This window comes from Microcebus murinus, chromosome 5 (assembly GCF_040939455.1).
Source record: "Microcebus murinus isolate Inina chromosome 5, M.murinus_Inina_mat1.0, whole genome shotgun sequence".
Lineage (NCBI taxonomy): Eukaryota > Metazoa > Chordata > Mammalia > Primates > Cheirogaleidae > Microcebus > Microcebus murinus.
Window position 1 is genome coordinate 24437731 of NC_134108.1, and position 16533 is coordinate 24454263.

A 16533-nucleotide genomic window follows, 5' to 3' on the forward strand; every position below is an offset into this window, starting at 1 on the left:
TTGGGACTAATGAATGTGTTTGTTTTCCTGACTGTTTTTATGGTTTCTTAGGTATACAGATATCAATATTTATCCAGTTGCATGCTTTAAATACGTACAGTTTATTGTGTGTTCATTATACCTCAATAAAGTTGTTTAAAAATTTAAAAATAATGCCCCCCAAAAGATGAGTCTTAAATGTTTGGCTTGTGCAGTAACCAGGTGAATAATGTTTTTACTGAGGAATTTGAGGAAGGGCCAGTTTTGGTGCTGGGGAGGTAATCAAGAATTTGTTTGAGGTGTGTTCACTTTGAGATGATGTCTGTTAGACATGCACATTAAACATCCATATGAAGAAGTCAAGTTGGAATTAGATATAAGAGTCTGTAGCTCAGAGATGTCATAGCTGGAGACAAATTTAGAAGCCTTCAGCATACAGATGGAACTTAGAGTCATAAGAATTAATGAGACTGCCAGAAGGAGAGTGTGTATGTGGAAAAGGAGAGAATCTAGGATCAAGTCCTGGGGCATACTTAAGGGTCTTGCACAGAAAGAGGAGCCTGCAAAAGGGCTGAGAAGGGGACACTGAGGTAGGAGGATGCAAGGAAAGGAGATACCAAGAGAAGAAGGAGTGTTCCAAGGGGGAGTGTTCATCTGCCTCCAATGCTTCTAAGAAGTCAAAACAAAGTGAGGATGGAGCAGGGACTCCTGGATTTGAGCATGTGGAAGTCAAATATAGTCTTCCAAAAGCAGTTTCAGTGGAGATAAAGAGACCCCTTGGAGGAACATGAGGAGAGGATGGGAGGCGAGGAGGAAGAGGCAATGAGTATGGACCAGTGGGTCTCGGAGTGTGGCCTGGAACCAGCAGCATCACCGTCAGCTGAGAACCTGTTAGGAATGAAAATCCTCCAGCCCCACTCTGGACCTGAGTCTGAAACTCTAGGTGGGGCCCAGCAATATGGATTTTAACAGGCTCTCCAGGTGATTTGAATACACACTAAAGTTTGAGAACCATTGGTTTAGTCAACTTAAAAAGAAGTGAGGGAAAGTTTATTGTCTTTTTTTTTTTTAAGACAGGAGATATTACAGGTGCTCCCGATTTGGTAGGAGTGATCCACTGAAGAGAGAGAAATGAGGCTTAGGAGAGGATTGGAGTGTAGGAGTGAAGTCTTGAGGAGGTGGGAGGCAAGGGGAAAGAGTCCAAGTGAAGTGGCTGGTCTTGTTGCAGCAGAGGTGCTTCGGCCATCAGAGCAGAAGGGAAGACAGGGAATGAGAAGTATGGGGTGAGGTCAATGGTGGATTTGATGGTGGGAGGAGAATTAGGGAGTTCTCATGTGACTCAGTTTTCTCAGGGAAGGAAAAGGTGAGGTCAAAAGTGGAGAGACAGGGCTATTGAAAGATTGTCTAAAGAGAAGAGATAAAATCATCATCTCAAAAAGTAAGAAAATGAATTTACCAAGAAAATGTCAAAGGATTGCACATCAGAGTTGCAATCCCATTTGACATTGGTGTCATCAAAGTAAAGTTAGACCAATTGACACAGCTGTATTAATATTACTTTCTCCAACAGTCAGCTGCTCTTCAGCTGCTTTAGTGCAGGCAGGAATAGCTGTGCAGAGGACCGTGTTTTAACCGGCATTGGGATTTAGCCAGATGAGTTGGGATTAGCGAGCAGAAAGAGACAAGGAAGTTCAAATTCTTTGCAAGGGAGTGAGGATAATGTTGGACCATTAAGTCCAACTTTAACAAGGAAGGAAGCGAAGGTGAAGGCATGGTGGTAGAGACTGGAAAAGTGGGACTGTATAGACTGGGGTCTTAGGCAAAGAATTGCTGTAGGGGAGATATTTGAGTACCTGACTTAGAAGTGGTGCTCAAAGACAAATACCTGAGGTCACAAATTCAGGGGTGATACAGCTACTGGAGCTGACAAGCACAACAGTGATGCTGAGGTGACAGAAAAAGAGAGATTTAGGCTGAGAAGTCAAGTGTCTTGAATGATTCATCCAGGTGGATATGACATTTGATGAGAATTTTGGGGATAGTGTTAGGGCTCAGAATGATGGTAGAAAATCTATATCTATCTATCTATCTATATATTTTTGGCTGCCATTAAGTTTCACTTGAGATAATTTTTATGTCACCAAATTCACTGTTCTTTTACCTTTTTCCTCTTATTCTGCCTTTCAATACTTTGCTTTCCCATATTTTTTCTTTTATTCCACTTAAAAAATTTGCTTAATTCTCATTATAAAATTGATATTAGTTTATTATAGAAAATAGAGGTAAACAAAAGACAATTTTTAAAAGGGGAGTGGGAAAAGGAAGAAAAACACACATCATCCTATCCAACTAGCATTAACACCTTGGAATATATCCTTCCAAACCCTTTTCTACACATATGTATACACGCCATACATATGAATGTTTTAAACAGTGGGATCACACTATCCATATTCTTTGTAACCTAGTCTTTTAAACCTGATTTCAAAAGTAAAAAAATTGTAAAACACATCTAGCAATAGGTGCTGTTTTAATGTTTTGGTATATTTCTTTCTAGAATCTATGCATATTTTCTACATAGCTGAGATTATATATATGCATATACACATATGTGTATATATACACTGTACATATATACATATAATTGGATAACTATAAAATTATTTTTAAAAGATTTTTATAATATTTTGTATTTTGTTTCCTTTTAAACTCCTTCCCATCCTTTTTTGTTTTTTCCTTTCTCCTGGTTGAAGCCCACCAGAGGCATGCTTCGCATATGTCGAATAGTCCTGTGAAACCTGAGGATTAGGGAGAATCTTAAAACTCACAGTTCTCTAAGGAATGGATAATTTAATTTCACACCCCCTCTCCCCTGCTCTGCTTGGAAAAACAACTTAGCCCATGAATACAGAGCTTTTATTTAACAGATATCCAAAGGCTGAATTTGACTTAATGTTTCTGAAGTTTCCCTTCAAGCACTGAAATCAGCTCTGAATCCTAGTGGCTGATTCTAGACAGGCAGACACATAACAGCTACCTCAGTGACTGTCAATCATCTTTACAAAGCACTTCACTGCTTTTAATATTATCTAAATATTTACAGTCTTATTTCTTTTTATTGCTTAAATATTTACATGATCTTGATATTCACAAGTCCTTAAGTAAAGTAGCTATAGTACTATTATCCTAACTTCCATATGTGGAAGGTAAGGTCCACAAGCTTGCCTAAGGCCACACAGCTAAAAAGTGGCCTGGGCGGACTCCAGCTCCGGTCATTGGTCGGTCGCCAAGTTCTTACTTTCTCCAGGTTCAGGACTCAGCAGGGGGTTTCTCAGATTGAATGACTATGGTTCCTATGCTGGTCAGGCACCTTCCCCTATATTATGGAAGCTGATTTTATTGTGTTTTCTAGAATAAATATGAATAATGCTGCTGGGTCTTGCCATTAGTGACTTTATCTCTGGGCAGGTAGGTTGTTCTAACCACTACCCCCACCCTTACTTCCCCCAAATACCTGGGTATGTGAGGTATAAATAGAGAAAAAAAATAAAAATTGAAATGCGACTGAGTCGTTTGACCTGGAGACACGTCACATATTCACAGCATGTCACCATGAAGTGGCCTATAGTGTGTTCTGAACTGACCTGACGCTCCAAGGGGCACAAAGATGTCCACGTGACCCCCTTCTTCTTCAGCAGCCACATAACTTCCTAATTTCTCCCAGAAGTTTCTCACATCAGGCCTCAGCAAATTTTTAATACCGATTTTACAGCCTGAGGAAAAAAAAATCAAAATGTCGTAATAGTTTGTGACATTATCATGAACGGAAATTATTAGCGGTTTGTGAAAATGCAACCACAGATTCAAAAGAGCAACATCTGCCTGTAAGACCAAGATCTCCAAGGCACCTCTGCTTCATGCTGCACCGTGTCAGGGCCACCACCAGGGCCACTGTCCCCTTCACACGCTGGATTACCCGGACACTGTGCACTTAGGGTTAGGACGCTGCGTTTCTGCCTCCGCTGTGCAGCGGCGTGAGTTACTAGGCTCGCGCAGGGTTCAGGGTGGGTGGCCAGTCAAGTCCTGGGAGTTTGCAACCAAGTTCCAAAGTAGCAATGTTTCCCACAATTGTCAGTCAAAAAATAAGTAGTTCGGAGCCGAGTTAAGGCTCCCAAGAGATGGTAAACATCAACTGAAATTTTCCTTTTCTCTCACTTCCCAGGGATTCAGTGTGATGATGCCACTGAGCTGCTCACCTCTGCACCCATTTCTAAAGAACCTCTGTCTCCCTGTGCCCCAGGAACAAAATGAAAACAAAGTCAGGCACAAGAATTCTGAATTTTCACTCCATTCCATTGAGAGGTCTACATACACTATGGAAAGATCTCTTCATGTGATGGGGTAAGAGATTTTGTTTTGATGTTGTTTTTAAAGCAAAAGCTTTTGGGAAAACACCACAATTATATAGAAGTAAACTAATTACTATTTTTTTTTTAAAGGACTTGGCATGTTGGCTCACACCTATAATGGAAAGACGAGGTGGGAGGATCTTTTGAGGTCAGGAGTTTCAGACCAGCCTAAACAACATAGCAAGACCCTATCTCTACAAAAAATTAAAGTATTAGTGGAGCATGGTGGTGTGCACCTGTAGTCCCAGCTACTTAGGAAGATGAGACAGGAGGATCCTTTGAGCCCAGTGGTTGGAGGTTGCAGTGAGCTATGATCATGCCACCGCACTCTAGCCTGGGCAACAGAGTGAGCCACGTCTCTTAAAAAAAAAAAAAAAGGAAAGAAAAGAGAGAAAGAAAAGAAAATAAGGAAAAGGTGACTTTGTAAAACCTTTCTTATCTAGAGAACAAAAATGCTGAGATCAAGAAACTATCATAGCCACTCATGTGAGGTAAACTTATGCCAGTGGTGTCACCTTGCCATTGACACCTCTACACCATTGAGAGACAAATTACCAGGTAATCAATTATAAATTTAATTCCTCCATATATAAAAATTATAAATTTATATATCCCCCCAAAGTGCTTTACTATATAAAATTGTAAATATATATATATATACTATACTATATATACTATATATAAAATTGATGTGCGACACAATTTCCTCCAGGCACAGTTAAACTAAACAAGGAAAGCTAACAATAAGGTAAAGCTAAAACACAAAAGCAGTTCATTTTTGCCAATAATAAATCTTGCTGAGACTTCCAAGAATGCTGAATTCTAGCCACAGAGACAGCAATTTGATGGGAGCTTCAGGGCTTCACTCTGCCATTTTGTTAGTTTCCTGCCAGCTTCATCCTGGGCTGTCTTATTCCCTCCTTCTGTAATCCCACCAGGATGGAAGATTTCATGTTAGTAAAATTTAAAACAATTCTACTTTAAATATAAGCAAGGAAGGATGCAAGTTAGAAGAAATATAGAAACTAGAAGTTTACTTCTAAAACATTTCAAACATTCCTTCCCCAAAAATAGGGTAACCATTGAGATTTTTGAAAGTTGCCCCATAACAGGTGAATGATGTCAGCCATTCCTTTCCCTTGCAGTATAATGAATGTTGTCAGGGCACACCAGTTTATAGATCTCGGTATTTGCTATGAAAATTGCTTCACTTTCGTCAAACTTAAAACTTTTGTACATCAAAGGACACAGTCAACATAGTGAAAAGGAGACCTATGGAATGGGAGAAAATATTTGCAAATCATATATCTGATAAGGGGTTAACATCCAGAATATATGAACTCCTACAACTCAATAAATGAAAAGATCAAATAATCCAACTTTAAAAATGTGCAAAGAACTTGTTACCTCACATCAGTAAGGATGGCTACTATTAAAAAACAAAACAAACAGAAAATAACAAGTGTTGGCAAGGATATAGAGAAATTTGAACCCTTGTGCGTTATTGGTGGAATTGGGAAATGACGCAACTGCTATGGAAAACAGTGCAGAGGTTTCTCAAAAATCTAAAAACAAAACTACCATTTGATCCAGTAATACCACTTCTAGGTATATATCCAAAAGAATTGAAAGCAGGATCTCAAAGAGATATTTGCACATCCATGTTCATAGTAGCACAATAGCCAAGAGGTGGAAGCAATCCAAGTGTTTATCAGTGGATGAATGGATAAAGAAAGGTATATAAATACAATGAAATATTATTCACCCTTAGGAAGGAAATTCTGTCACATACTACAACATGGATGAACCTTGAGGACATTATGCTAAGTGAAAAAAGCCAGTCACAAAAAGACAAATAGTGTGTGTATCCATGAGGTATCTAACATACTCAAAATTCATAGAAACAGAATTGTGGTTGCCAGGGGCTGTGGGGAGGGGAAACGGGAAGTTGGTTTTTAGTGGGGACAGAGTTTCAGTTCTGCCAAATGAAAAAGTTCTAGAGAGCTGTTTCACAACGATGTGACCATACTTCACAGTATTCAACTGCATACTTAAAAAATGGTTAAGATGGTAACTTTGAGGTTATGTGTTTCTTTAATTACAATTTTAAAAATGATCATCAAAAAAATTGCTTAACTTTCTTCATACAGCCATAATTAACACTTCTTAGCAAATCCGGAACTTAAATAGTACTCTGAAGGTCACACGTGGACAAACACTGCATAAGCACAAAGTTGTTTGGTTGCTCATTGTCAATCTCCAGTCCTACCTTGGAGTAAGTTGATTTCTCTGCTGTCTCCATCGCTGAATATTCCCATGCTCTGTACCTTACGCCCTTCCAGAGCTTTCTCTATGAGATAAAGCAGGCTCTCCAAGGTTATGCCGCTGTGTTCATACACCACCGAGATGACACCCACCTTAACGCTTTCGACCACCATCTGGAAAATGAAACCAACGCTGTAGGAATTGAAGCCTGCTATTTTGGAATAAAAGAAATACAATGGAGATATATATGCTATGATTTCAAAAGAATTTTCTTTTCAGAAATTATGGAAAGAAGAAAATAAGCTTCCTCCTTCATTCGTTTCTTTTTAAATTATTTTATTTATTTTCTCATTGTAAGAGGAGAAAATTGTAACTCGTAACTCCATCACTCAGGAATAAGTACTATTAGTGATTTAGATTATTGAGATTATTTTCTTCTAGCCTTTTTATTATTGTGCACACCATGCCCAAGGGCATATAAATAACTTTTTTTTTTTTTTTTTTTTTTTGAGACAGAGTCTCGCTTTCTTGCCTAGGTTAGAGTGAGTGCCGTGGCATCAGCCTAGCTCACAGCAACCTCAAACTCCTGGGCTCAAGCAATCCTACTGCCTCAGCCTCCCGAGTTGCTGGGACTACAGGCACGAGCCACCATGCCCGGCTAATTTATGTATATATATTAGTTGGCCAATTAATTTCTTTCTATTTTTTATAGTAGAGACGGGGTCTCGCTCAGGCTGGTTTTGAACTCCTGACCTTGAGCAATCCGCCCGCCTCGGCCTCCCAGAGTGCTAGGATTACAAGCATGAGCCACCGCGCCCGGCCAATAACTTTTAAAAGTCATAAAATTGACATCACATTATTTTTACATTTCCTCTTAAGCATGAATTTTCAAATTTTTTATATCAATATTGATATTGATGAATATTTCCTGTTTATATAAATATTAAAACCACTGTTCTTTGAATTCAGTAATCAGATAAACATTTCATTGTGATAAAATTAATTCTTAGCAGCAGACAGGTTGGAAAGTCATTAAAGATGCTGATTTTCTCCAAAACCTCATGCCACTTTCTAAAGGTCACAGTTCAACTGAATAGAGAACTACCACATGGCAATGTCCTATTTTATATCTAACCCCCCATCACATTCATAATCCAATAAGTACTTATGCCATAACCTTTTAAAGTGGACAAACAGGGAATGAACTTAACCGGTTTATTCACCCACGCTCTGTTGCCAATTGCTCTCTGTGCCCAGCATGATGCATTTCTAAACATTAAGGGAACAATCTGTGGCCCCACGTGAAGATCAAAGCTCTGATCCACTGAGCTCACCAGTTGTCAATGATTAGAGCCAATTCCTAGATGTTCAGGAAAAGCGATTGCATATCCTGAAAGCAGCTGTTTTGTTACAAATAGGAACTTTTAAAAAAATAAGTATATGTCCCTATGTGTATGCATTAATACATATATGTACACACATATACATACATATATACTCACACATATATAGATATATTTGTTTTCCTAGATCTTTGTGCTTTCTTTATTTTTCTTATTTATATTAAAAGTAAAATATTTAACTTCATTATAAAGAGAACATATTTTAATTTAGAGGAACACTCATTAAATAGATCACAAAATTGGACTTCTGACATTCTTCTTTTGCAAGAAGGTGGGTTACATAAAATTATTAAATTCCTTGGGAACTCCAGAGAAGTTTTGAAATAATTCTTAATCACTGTGCTCTTCTTTTGGATTAAGTGCCACAAATTCAGTTTGATAAGAATTTGTTGAACACCTATATACAAGGCAGTTTGGGCCTTGAATTCTTTTTCAAAATAATTTTGACTTATTGCTTTGGATTTTTAAAACTATTTTGAGTCTGTAAATTTTTACTTAGTTTTCCTTTTAGGAGATGAATCATTTTCATACACATGGTGGCCAAAAGATTGCCACACAGCCTCGAATCTAGATAAAAAAAAAAAAATTCAGGGAAAGGCTGGCCTCATAACACACTGTGTACCTCGTATGCAGGAATTCGAGATGATATTAATATGAAATGTGGCTGGAAAGAGTATGAAGAGCTGTCACCATTTTTATAAACTCCATGCCCATTTTTCTTTGAAAATAAAGGGTAGGAATGTCTTCCAGAAATATTGCTTCTATAAGAAAAAAAGGGGAATAGGTAAACTTTTCATTTTCTCTTACCTTGGTTTTTGGTAAGTGAACACCATGTGTCCTCTGGGCACCTGTACTCTACAAGGCACACGGCCTCAGTGCCTAGACTCTCCCCTCGGTTTGGAGGGACAGCAGCACATGGGGCTCCCGGGTGGGGTGGGGCCAAATCTGCCCTCTGAGCCTCTCTTCCTCCCTATGTGGGACACTGGAAAGGTCTCTCGGAAGTTAGCTCTTATTGGCATTGCAAATGAATGTAATGACATACTTAGGACTTCCAAACAACATTTAAAAAGGAGTAACTGTGAGATTTTGAATCTCCTTCTAGGCTCAGGGGTTTCTGAGTGATGGCCTCACTCCAACCCCACATTACCCAGGACAGGAGCTGCCCTGTGCTTCTTAAAGTTCTTTATGTGCCTTAAACAAGTAAATGACATGCCCACGCTTACAGATATTCACACACAGATCCACACATAGTGACAATGGGTGAAGTTGAAAGTGTGTGGGAATTTTGAGGATTTTAGGTTCTAGTGCAGGCATCCTCAAACTACCGCCAGCAGGCCACATGCAGCCCACCGAGGACATTTATCCAGCTCGCCGGGTGTTTTTGCCACCGCTGCCTGTCCTGTTTAGCAGCCAACTCCTCCCAGGCCCACAGTGCGCATGTGTGGAATGTGCACCACACTCTCCAATGGCCCTCCAACAGTCTGAGGGACAGTGAACTGGCCCCCAGTTTAAAAAGTTTGAGGACCTCTGTTCTAGTGTTTGACATTTTGACACTTGGGCAAGTTATGTCACCTCTGTAGGCCTCAGTTTCCTCATTTGAAACATAGGTGGGTGAGATTACATGATCTCTAGAATCCAGACTAAAAAGGTTTTTTTAAAAAAAATATTTCTAAGTAGCTGCACAAATTGTGATAGTTATTAATGTTAGATAGAATGGATGAATAGGATAAGAATTTAATTTCTGGCAATTTCATTATATAGTATGACTTTGGTCATTGAATGCAGCCAATGTTTCTCTGTTTTGAGTAATAAAAGAGAACTATGTTTACACACACAAATATAAAGGGGAGATACATTTGGATACTCTCACTCTATAAAAAACACTTGTGGAAAATATTATTTTTGCTTAATAACTTTATACAGAAACTATACTACATCCACAATTGCAGGGTTAAGAATATTTAAAGTCAGGCTGTTAGTCTGAGCAGCAAGCAGGAGGATTGTTTGAGCCTAGGAGTTTGAGACCAGCCTGGGCTATATAGCAAGACCCCATCTCAAAAAAATGAATTTTTTTTTTTTTTTTGAGATGGAGTCTTGCTTTGTCACCCTGGGTAGAATGAAGTTGCATCATCATGACTCACAGAAACCTCAAACTCCTAGGCTCACACAATCCTCTTGCCTCAGCCTCCAGAGTAGCTGGGACTACAGGCACCCGCCATGGTGACTGGCTAATTTTTCCATTTTTAGTAGAAAGGGGCTCTTGCTCTTGCTCAGGCTGGTCTTGAACTCCTGAGCTCAAGCAATCCACTCACCTCGACCTCTCAGAGTGCTAGGATAACAGGTGTGAGCCACTGTGCCTGGCCAGAATATTTAAAATATAAGTTTTGAACGTTATATAGTTCCCTATTTGAAAAGAATATTTAAGACCACTGTTCTTGAAAATCACATAATTGTTTCTATTGATATTTCATCAGAGAGGAGCCATATAATTATGCAAGATTTCTGCATGTTAGCTAAATTATTCTAGAATGAATTCTTGGTATCACAGGATGATCTTGAGTGTTCAGTAGATGGAAGTTTGCTTACCGCTTGGGCAAGGCATCTAACGATGCCAAAACAAGCTGTTTCTCCAAAGCTTCATGTAATCCCACTCGTTCTCTCACAGTCTGGGAGAGGCGTGGTTGGCATTTGGGTTTTAACAAACTAGAGCAGCGTGTTCCACTCACCCAAGGGGGTCGAACTTTGAATAACTCCTCTGAAAAACAAACAGCAGCAGGCTGGGCTGACTAGTTCATGTTTCTCCCAGCCAAGTCTACATAGATAAAGGCATCAAAAATAAAGCCGTACCAGGGCAATATTCCAAATGCCAATAATTATAGCCATTTTCGTGCACTTTGTTTGGATTTCTTATCCTCTTGGTCCTGGGGCTGCGAGTTACCAGTCATTTTCGGTCAAGAAACAAAGCTCAGAGAACAAGCAACTCTTTTCTTGTGGAGACCAGTTAATCAATTCATAGGCTTTACATTCATTTGCACCCTTCTTGGCTTCAAATAATTTCCTATTTGTTATGATCTCCCCAAAGGGTGAGTCAGAGGGAGACGGGAGAACTCAAACCAGTTTATTGCTTTCTTTTACACACTGTGTAAATCAGAAGGCTTAGCTGAAAGCATGTTCTCTCTCCTCCCTTTCCTCTCTCTTTCTTAAACACCGCTCTTCCTGCTTCTCATCTCATTTTCATTTCTCCGCGTTTTTCACCAATCCCAACTCTGTTGTTCTGAACCTATTCATTGGCTTTTGCCTATGTTTGCACTTCTTTGACTTCCTTGTTTTTGGTCTTATAAACCAAGGAACTAGGGAGGCAATGGAGGAACTAGGGAGGCAACTGATATTTAACCTTATATATGTCATCTGAAATCTTTTTGTTTTTCTCATCATTTAACTTGAAATACACAATAAAGAAAAAAAGAGGTCATCTTGAACATACTTTAAAGCAGTCGTCCCCAACCTTTTTGGCACCAGGGACCAGTTTCATGGAAGAAAATTTTTCCACGGACCAAGGCAGGGTGGGATGATTTGGGGATGATTCAAGCACATTACATTATTGTGTACTTTATTTCTATTATTCTTACATTGTAATATATAATGAAATAATTATTAATATACAACTCACCATAATGCAGAATCTAATACTGCTGCTGATCTGACAGGAGGTGGAGCTCAGGAGGTGAGGCAAGTGATGGAGAGGGGCTGTAAATACAGACGATGCTTCCCTAGTCCACCTGCTGCTCACCTCCTGCTGTGCAGCCCGGTTCCTAACAGGCCACAGACCAGTACTAGTCTGTGGCCCGGGGGCTTGGGGACCACAGAGTTAAAGAGTGCCACCCTCACACTATTCCAGAAAGACAAGGCTATCATCTTCTGTGGGAATTTGCATGTAAACCCATTTGTTTCTACAATACTTAGATACGTTAATATTTTTAAATGCTACTCACTCTTACGTAGTATGATTTTTTCCCAGATTATTCTTCTTATGCACTTTTCTCTTTGTGTCTCCTCTAGCTCGTCTTCTTCTTCTGTTTTGGGTTCATTCAGTGTATCATAAATAGCAGCAGCTTCCCTAGGTGTCAGCCAATCTAAGGTGGACACACAAGCAATGTAATGGTGCTTCCAAGCCCCAAACTCATTATCTGCTGGAGTATAGGGAAGGAACCATCCAAACCTAATGCATTTGGGCATCCATAAGCAATCCTTCAGAAAAAAAAAAAAGAGACAAAGAAAAAGATGAGTTGCAATTTTTTTAAGGCAGTTTTGTAGCAATAATGTTTTCAGGTATACAGATAATTTTTTTCATTACATTGAGATTTCTGGTGCAATTGATTTGCCATCTCTGCTTGACTCAGAAGTAAGAAGCATACTTTACTCCATAGGAAAAATATTCATTGATGAATATATACATTATATATGAACATATGTGTGTTATCTTTGTGACACTTATTCAGTATTCCCATAGCATTTGGTTACATTAACCCTAGATTCTGAGAACTCAGCTTCTAGCAATGGTATAATGCTTTGTTTCAGATCAACCCTTCTATTGAGAATCAGTTGGATTGAGCCATATGATATTGCCAGTATGCAATCATTTGGACATATGAAAACAGTAAATTTCATGTGGTTCAATCTAATCAAATATCTAGACTAAATATAATAAAACGATTATTTGAAAGCTATTAATATATTACAGTGCTATGAATGCAATAAGGACTTGTGCAATAAATACCACAGAGAGAAGGGAAACCAAGAGGAGACATAGCCTAATATTTGTCATTGCTTTTTGCTTCAAGGCATTTGCCAGTTCCAAAGTAAAGCTTATTAGGCTGAGAAGCAGAGCAGAAAGCCATGACAAAAAGACTTAGAAGTTAAAAAAAAATATCAGGCATTGTCATAGGGAAGAGAAGACATAAATTGAAATTCCAAGCCCATTAAGAGGAAAAGCCCTGGTAATCACACCAGGCTTTCAGATGAGACCCTTCTCAGGAAGGATGATACTGAGTTAGACAAACTATGGCAAGGACTGAAGCAAGCCTTGAAACATTTCATTCCCTGATTGGATTTACATTATCTATTTATAGCCTAACCACATGCCAGAAGCAAAAGTAAATTCTCTCTAGAGGAAGATAACATTGTCCAGAGACTAAATTATCACATCAGTTTTTTATACTCAATATCTGGTACTCATTTAAAATCCATCAAAATTAACTAGAACACACAATCGATAAGAACTGTTTGTTTCTTATTTTTCTGGTGTTTAGTAACTATGGAGAGATTCTCAGGAGATAGCAAATATTGTAATTATCAGATATGAACATCAGGGAAAAAACATACCCTATAATTAATATATTTAAGAAATTAAATGACTAAGAAGAAAATTTTAGCAAAAGAATGAAATCAACATTCTAGAACTGAAAAATATGACAATTGAAACTTAAAACTCAATGAATGGATTAGAATATAGCTAAAGAAATAATTGGTAAACTAAAAGATAGGTCAGATGAAAATCTAGACCAAAACACTAAAGATCAAAAGAATGAAAAATGCATAGAAGAGAATATGAAATTTGTGGGACATGGTAAATTAGTCTAACTAAATTAGTCTATAGGCACTGAAATCACAGGAGAAAAAGAGAGAGAGAGAATAGGTTAGAAGCAATGTATGAAGAGATAACATCTGAGAACTTTTCAAAACTGATGAAAGACAAAATCCCATAGTCAAAAATCACTGCAAAACAAGATAAACACACACACACACCCTAGGTACAGCATAATAAAATTGCTGAAAACAAAACACAAAGAATAAAGTTCAAAAAGTAACTAGAGACAGTAGAAATATTACCTTTAAGGGAACAACAATTAAACTTCTGACTTCTTAAGAAAGTTATGGAAGCCAGAAGACAATGGGATATTTTGAAAGTTCTATAAGAAATTAACTGCCAACCTAGAATTTAAATTCTCAATGAAAATATCCTTTAAATATGAAGGTGAAATAAAGGTATTTTCAGACAAACAAAAACTAAGAGAATTTATCAGCAGCAGACTTACACTAAAAGAAATATTAAAGAGAATTCAGAAGGAACATGATCCCAAGTAGAAATTGATATAGGAAGGTATGAAGAGTAACAGAAAAAGTAAATATATGGTTACATACAAACAAATATTGACTATATAAAACAATAGTAATAAAGTTTTGTGAGATGTTTATGCATTATATGTAAATGTTTATTTTATAAATATATATAATAAAAATATTTGAAAACAAAAGCATAGAAAATGCGGAGGGCTGGTAAATGGAATTAAAGTGTTCTAAGCTGCTTGCATTGTCTTGGAACACAAAGACATATGCTCTGAACACTATGGTAACCATGAAAGAACTATTAAAGAATTTATAATTAACCATTGAAAAAATATTTAATTAATCCAAAGGAAGACAACAAGAGAGGAAAAAACATAAAACACATGGAACAAACAAAAAATAAATAGTAAGATACACATATATCAGCATTTACACAAATATAATACCCAGTTAAAAGTCAAAGATTGCCAAATGTTAAAAAAAAAACAAAAACACCTTTACCATATTTTGTTTACAAGACATACCTTAAATATAGGAACATAGAAAGCTTGAAAGTAAAAAAACAAACAAACCCCCCCCCCAGAAAACAATATACCATCCATTAAAACACTAACCCTGGATTCTGAGGAATCTTTCTAAGTGCTATAAATTCAGGGTTCACAGGAGGCTTTTAGCCTGTGGTCCTCCATAGAGAGCAGCTCATCTCTGAGATCAGGATCTCAACATGTGCCTTCCTTGAAAATATTGTATTATTTTTTTTGTTTGTTTTTTGTTTTCATTTTTTAGAGGCAGAGTTTTGCTCTGTTGCCCAGGTTGGAGTGCAGTGGGTGCAATCATAGCTCACAGCAACCTCATACTCCAGAGCTCAAGCGATCCTCCTGCCTCACTCTCCCAAGTAGCTAGGACTACAGGCGTGAACCACCACACCCAGTTAATTTTTTAAAAGTTTTTTGTAGAGATAGGAGTATTGCCCAGGGTAATCTTGAACTCCTGGCCTCAAGTGATCCTCCCACTTCAGAGTCCCAAAGTGCTGGGATTCTAGGTATGAACCACAGTGCCCAGCCAAAAATTTTGTATAATTTAAAAATTAAATGACTGACTTCTATTTAAAGTATGTCTATCATTACATTACATTTTATTAAATCTTTTAAAAGAAAATGAAGAGACAAATAGGCCAGAGGCAGAATTAACGGCAGAGGATGTTGATTTTATTTATTTTTTTTATATAAACACGTAAGTACTAAGAGGCAGAGTAGGATGTTGACTTTAAACAGCTGCTGCTGTTAACTGCTTTAACTGCTTTTAAAAGATCTAGCTATCTGTTCTTCAACAGATGTTACCCAAAGAGAGATCTGTTGAAGGTGTGGTTGTATAGCAATTGTCTAAAGCTGAGTTATCATAGATAATATAATACAAAACCCAAAGCTTAAATTATTTTTCATGAAGAAAAATGAACTCTTTAATAAAAATAAAATGCTTTCAAAATAATTACATTGAATATTTAAAGATTTTTTTAAAATTACATGAATTATTGGAATATAGCCCCTTATTTATTTATAGAAATAAAGTATTCTATTTCACTTATCCCCATTACTTCCTGTAAGGGTGAGTTACTGATGGTTCAGGTACCCTCAGCTATTGTCTGCAGGGAAGGTAGCTACCCCAATAGTCTACTTACAGATTACAGTTGTATTTGTTCTTTTTTTTTTCTTTTTTTAAAACTATTTTATTTATTTAAAAAATTTATTTTAATCTTTTTCTTTTCTCTTTTCTTTTTCCATCCTAATTTGTCCTATACAGTTGTATTTTTACCCGATTTCTAGGAAGTGACAAGTAGTACACCTGTTCAGTTAAAAACTTCCAGGGCCAACTGACTTGGGCAGCTGCACACAAATCCTTTGGACTCAGAAAGGAAAAGATATATAGAGAAATGAAGCGTGGTAACACTGTAGAGAAATCCACTTTGGCCATATGTATCCTTTCTGAAAACCAGTCTTGGACACACCTAAGAAGAAAGATAAAGAAATTTAGTTCAGAACACTAATTTCTAAAATTGACTAAAAGTCCAGTATGAATATTGGTCATTATTCCTTCTCTAATCTTATACCTATAAAAAATAATAAAATCTTAAATAACATAAGGGTAGATTTTTTAAAAATACTATATCCACTTTAATTATCCATTCTAACGAGGAAGATGAATAATAAAAATACATGAAATTCACAGGTATAAGAAAATCTAAAATAAACCTAATTGTTTAAGCCATAATCCTGTTTTTGTTTCCCTTTTCACTTTCCCCAAATTCAATAAACCAGCAAGTCCTATCAGCTCTACCTCCAAAATATATCACC

The 16533-nt window shown here is 37.4% G+C and overlaps 1 protein-coding gene across 1 annotated transcript in view; it reads right to left on the reverse strand.

Moving 5' to 3' along the window:
• The window catches only part of ECT2L (epithelial cell transforming 2 like), a 90069-nt gene that overhangs the window by 40674 nt on the left and 32862 nt on the right, over positions 1 to 16533 (reverse strand). Inside the window, exons 4-9 of the mRNA XM_076002922.1 lie at positions 16025 to 16187; positions 12049 to 12304; positions 10643 to 10811; positions 8679 to 8817; positions 6658 to 6826; positions 3624 to 3752 (exon numbers count right to left, since the gene is read on the reverse strand). Coding sequence (XP_075859037.1) covers positions 3624 to 3752; positions 6658 to 6826; positions 8679 to 8817; positions 10643 to 10811; positions 12049 to 12304; positions 16025 to 16187 — 1025 coding nt within the window. The remainder of the gene's footprint in view (positions 1 to 3623; positions 3753 to 6657; positions 6827 to 8678; positions 8818 to 10642; positions 10812 to 12048; positions 12305 to 16024; positions 16188 to 16533) is intronic.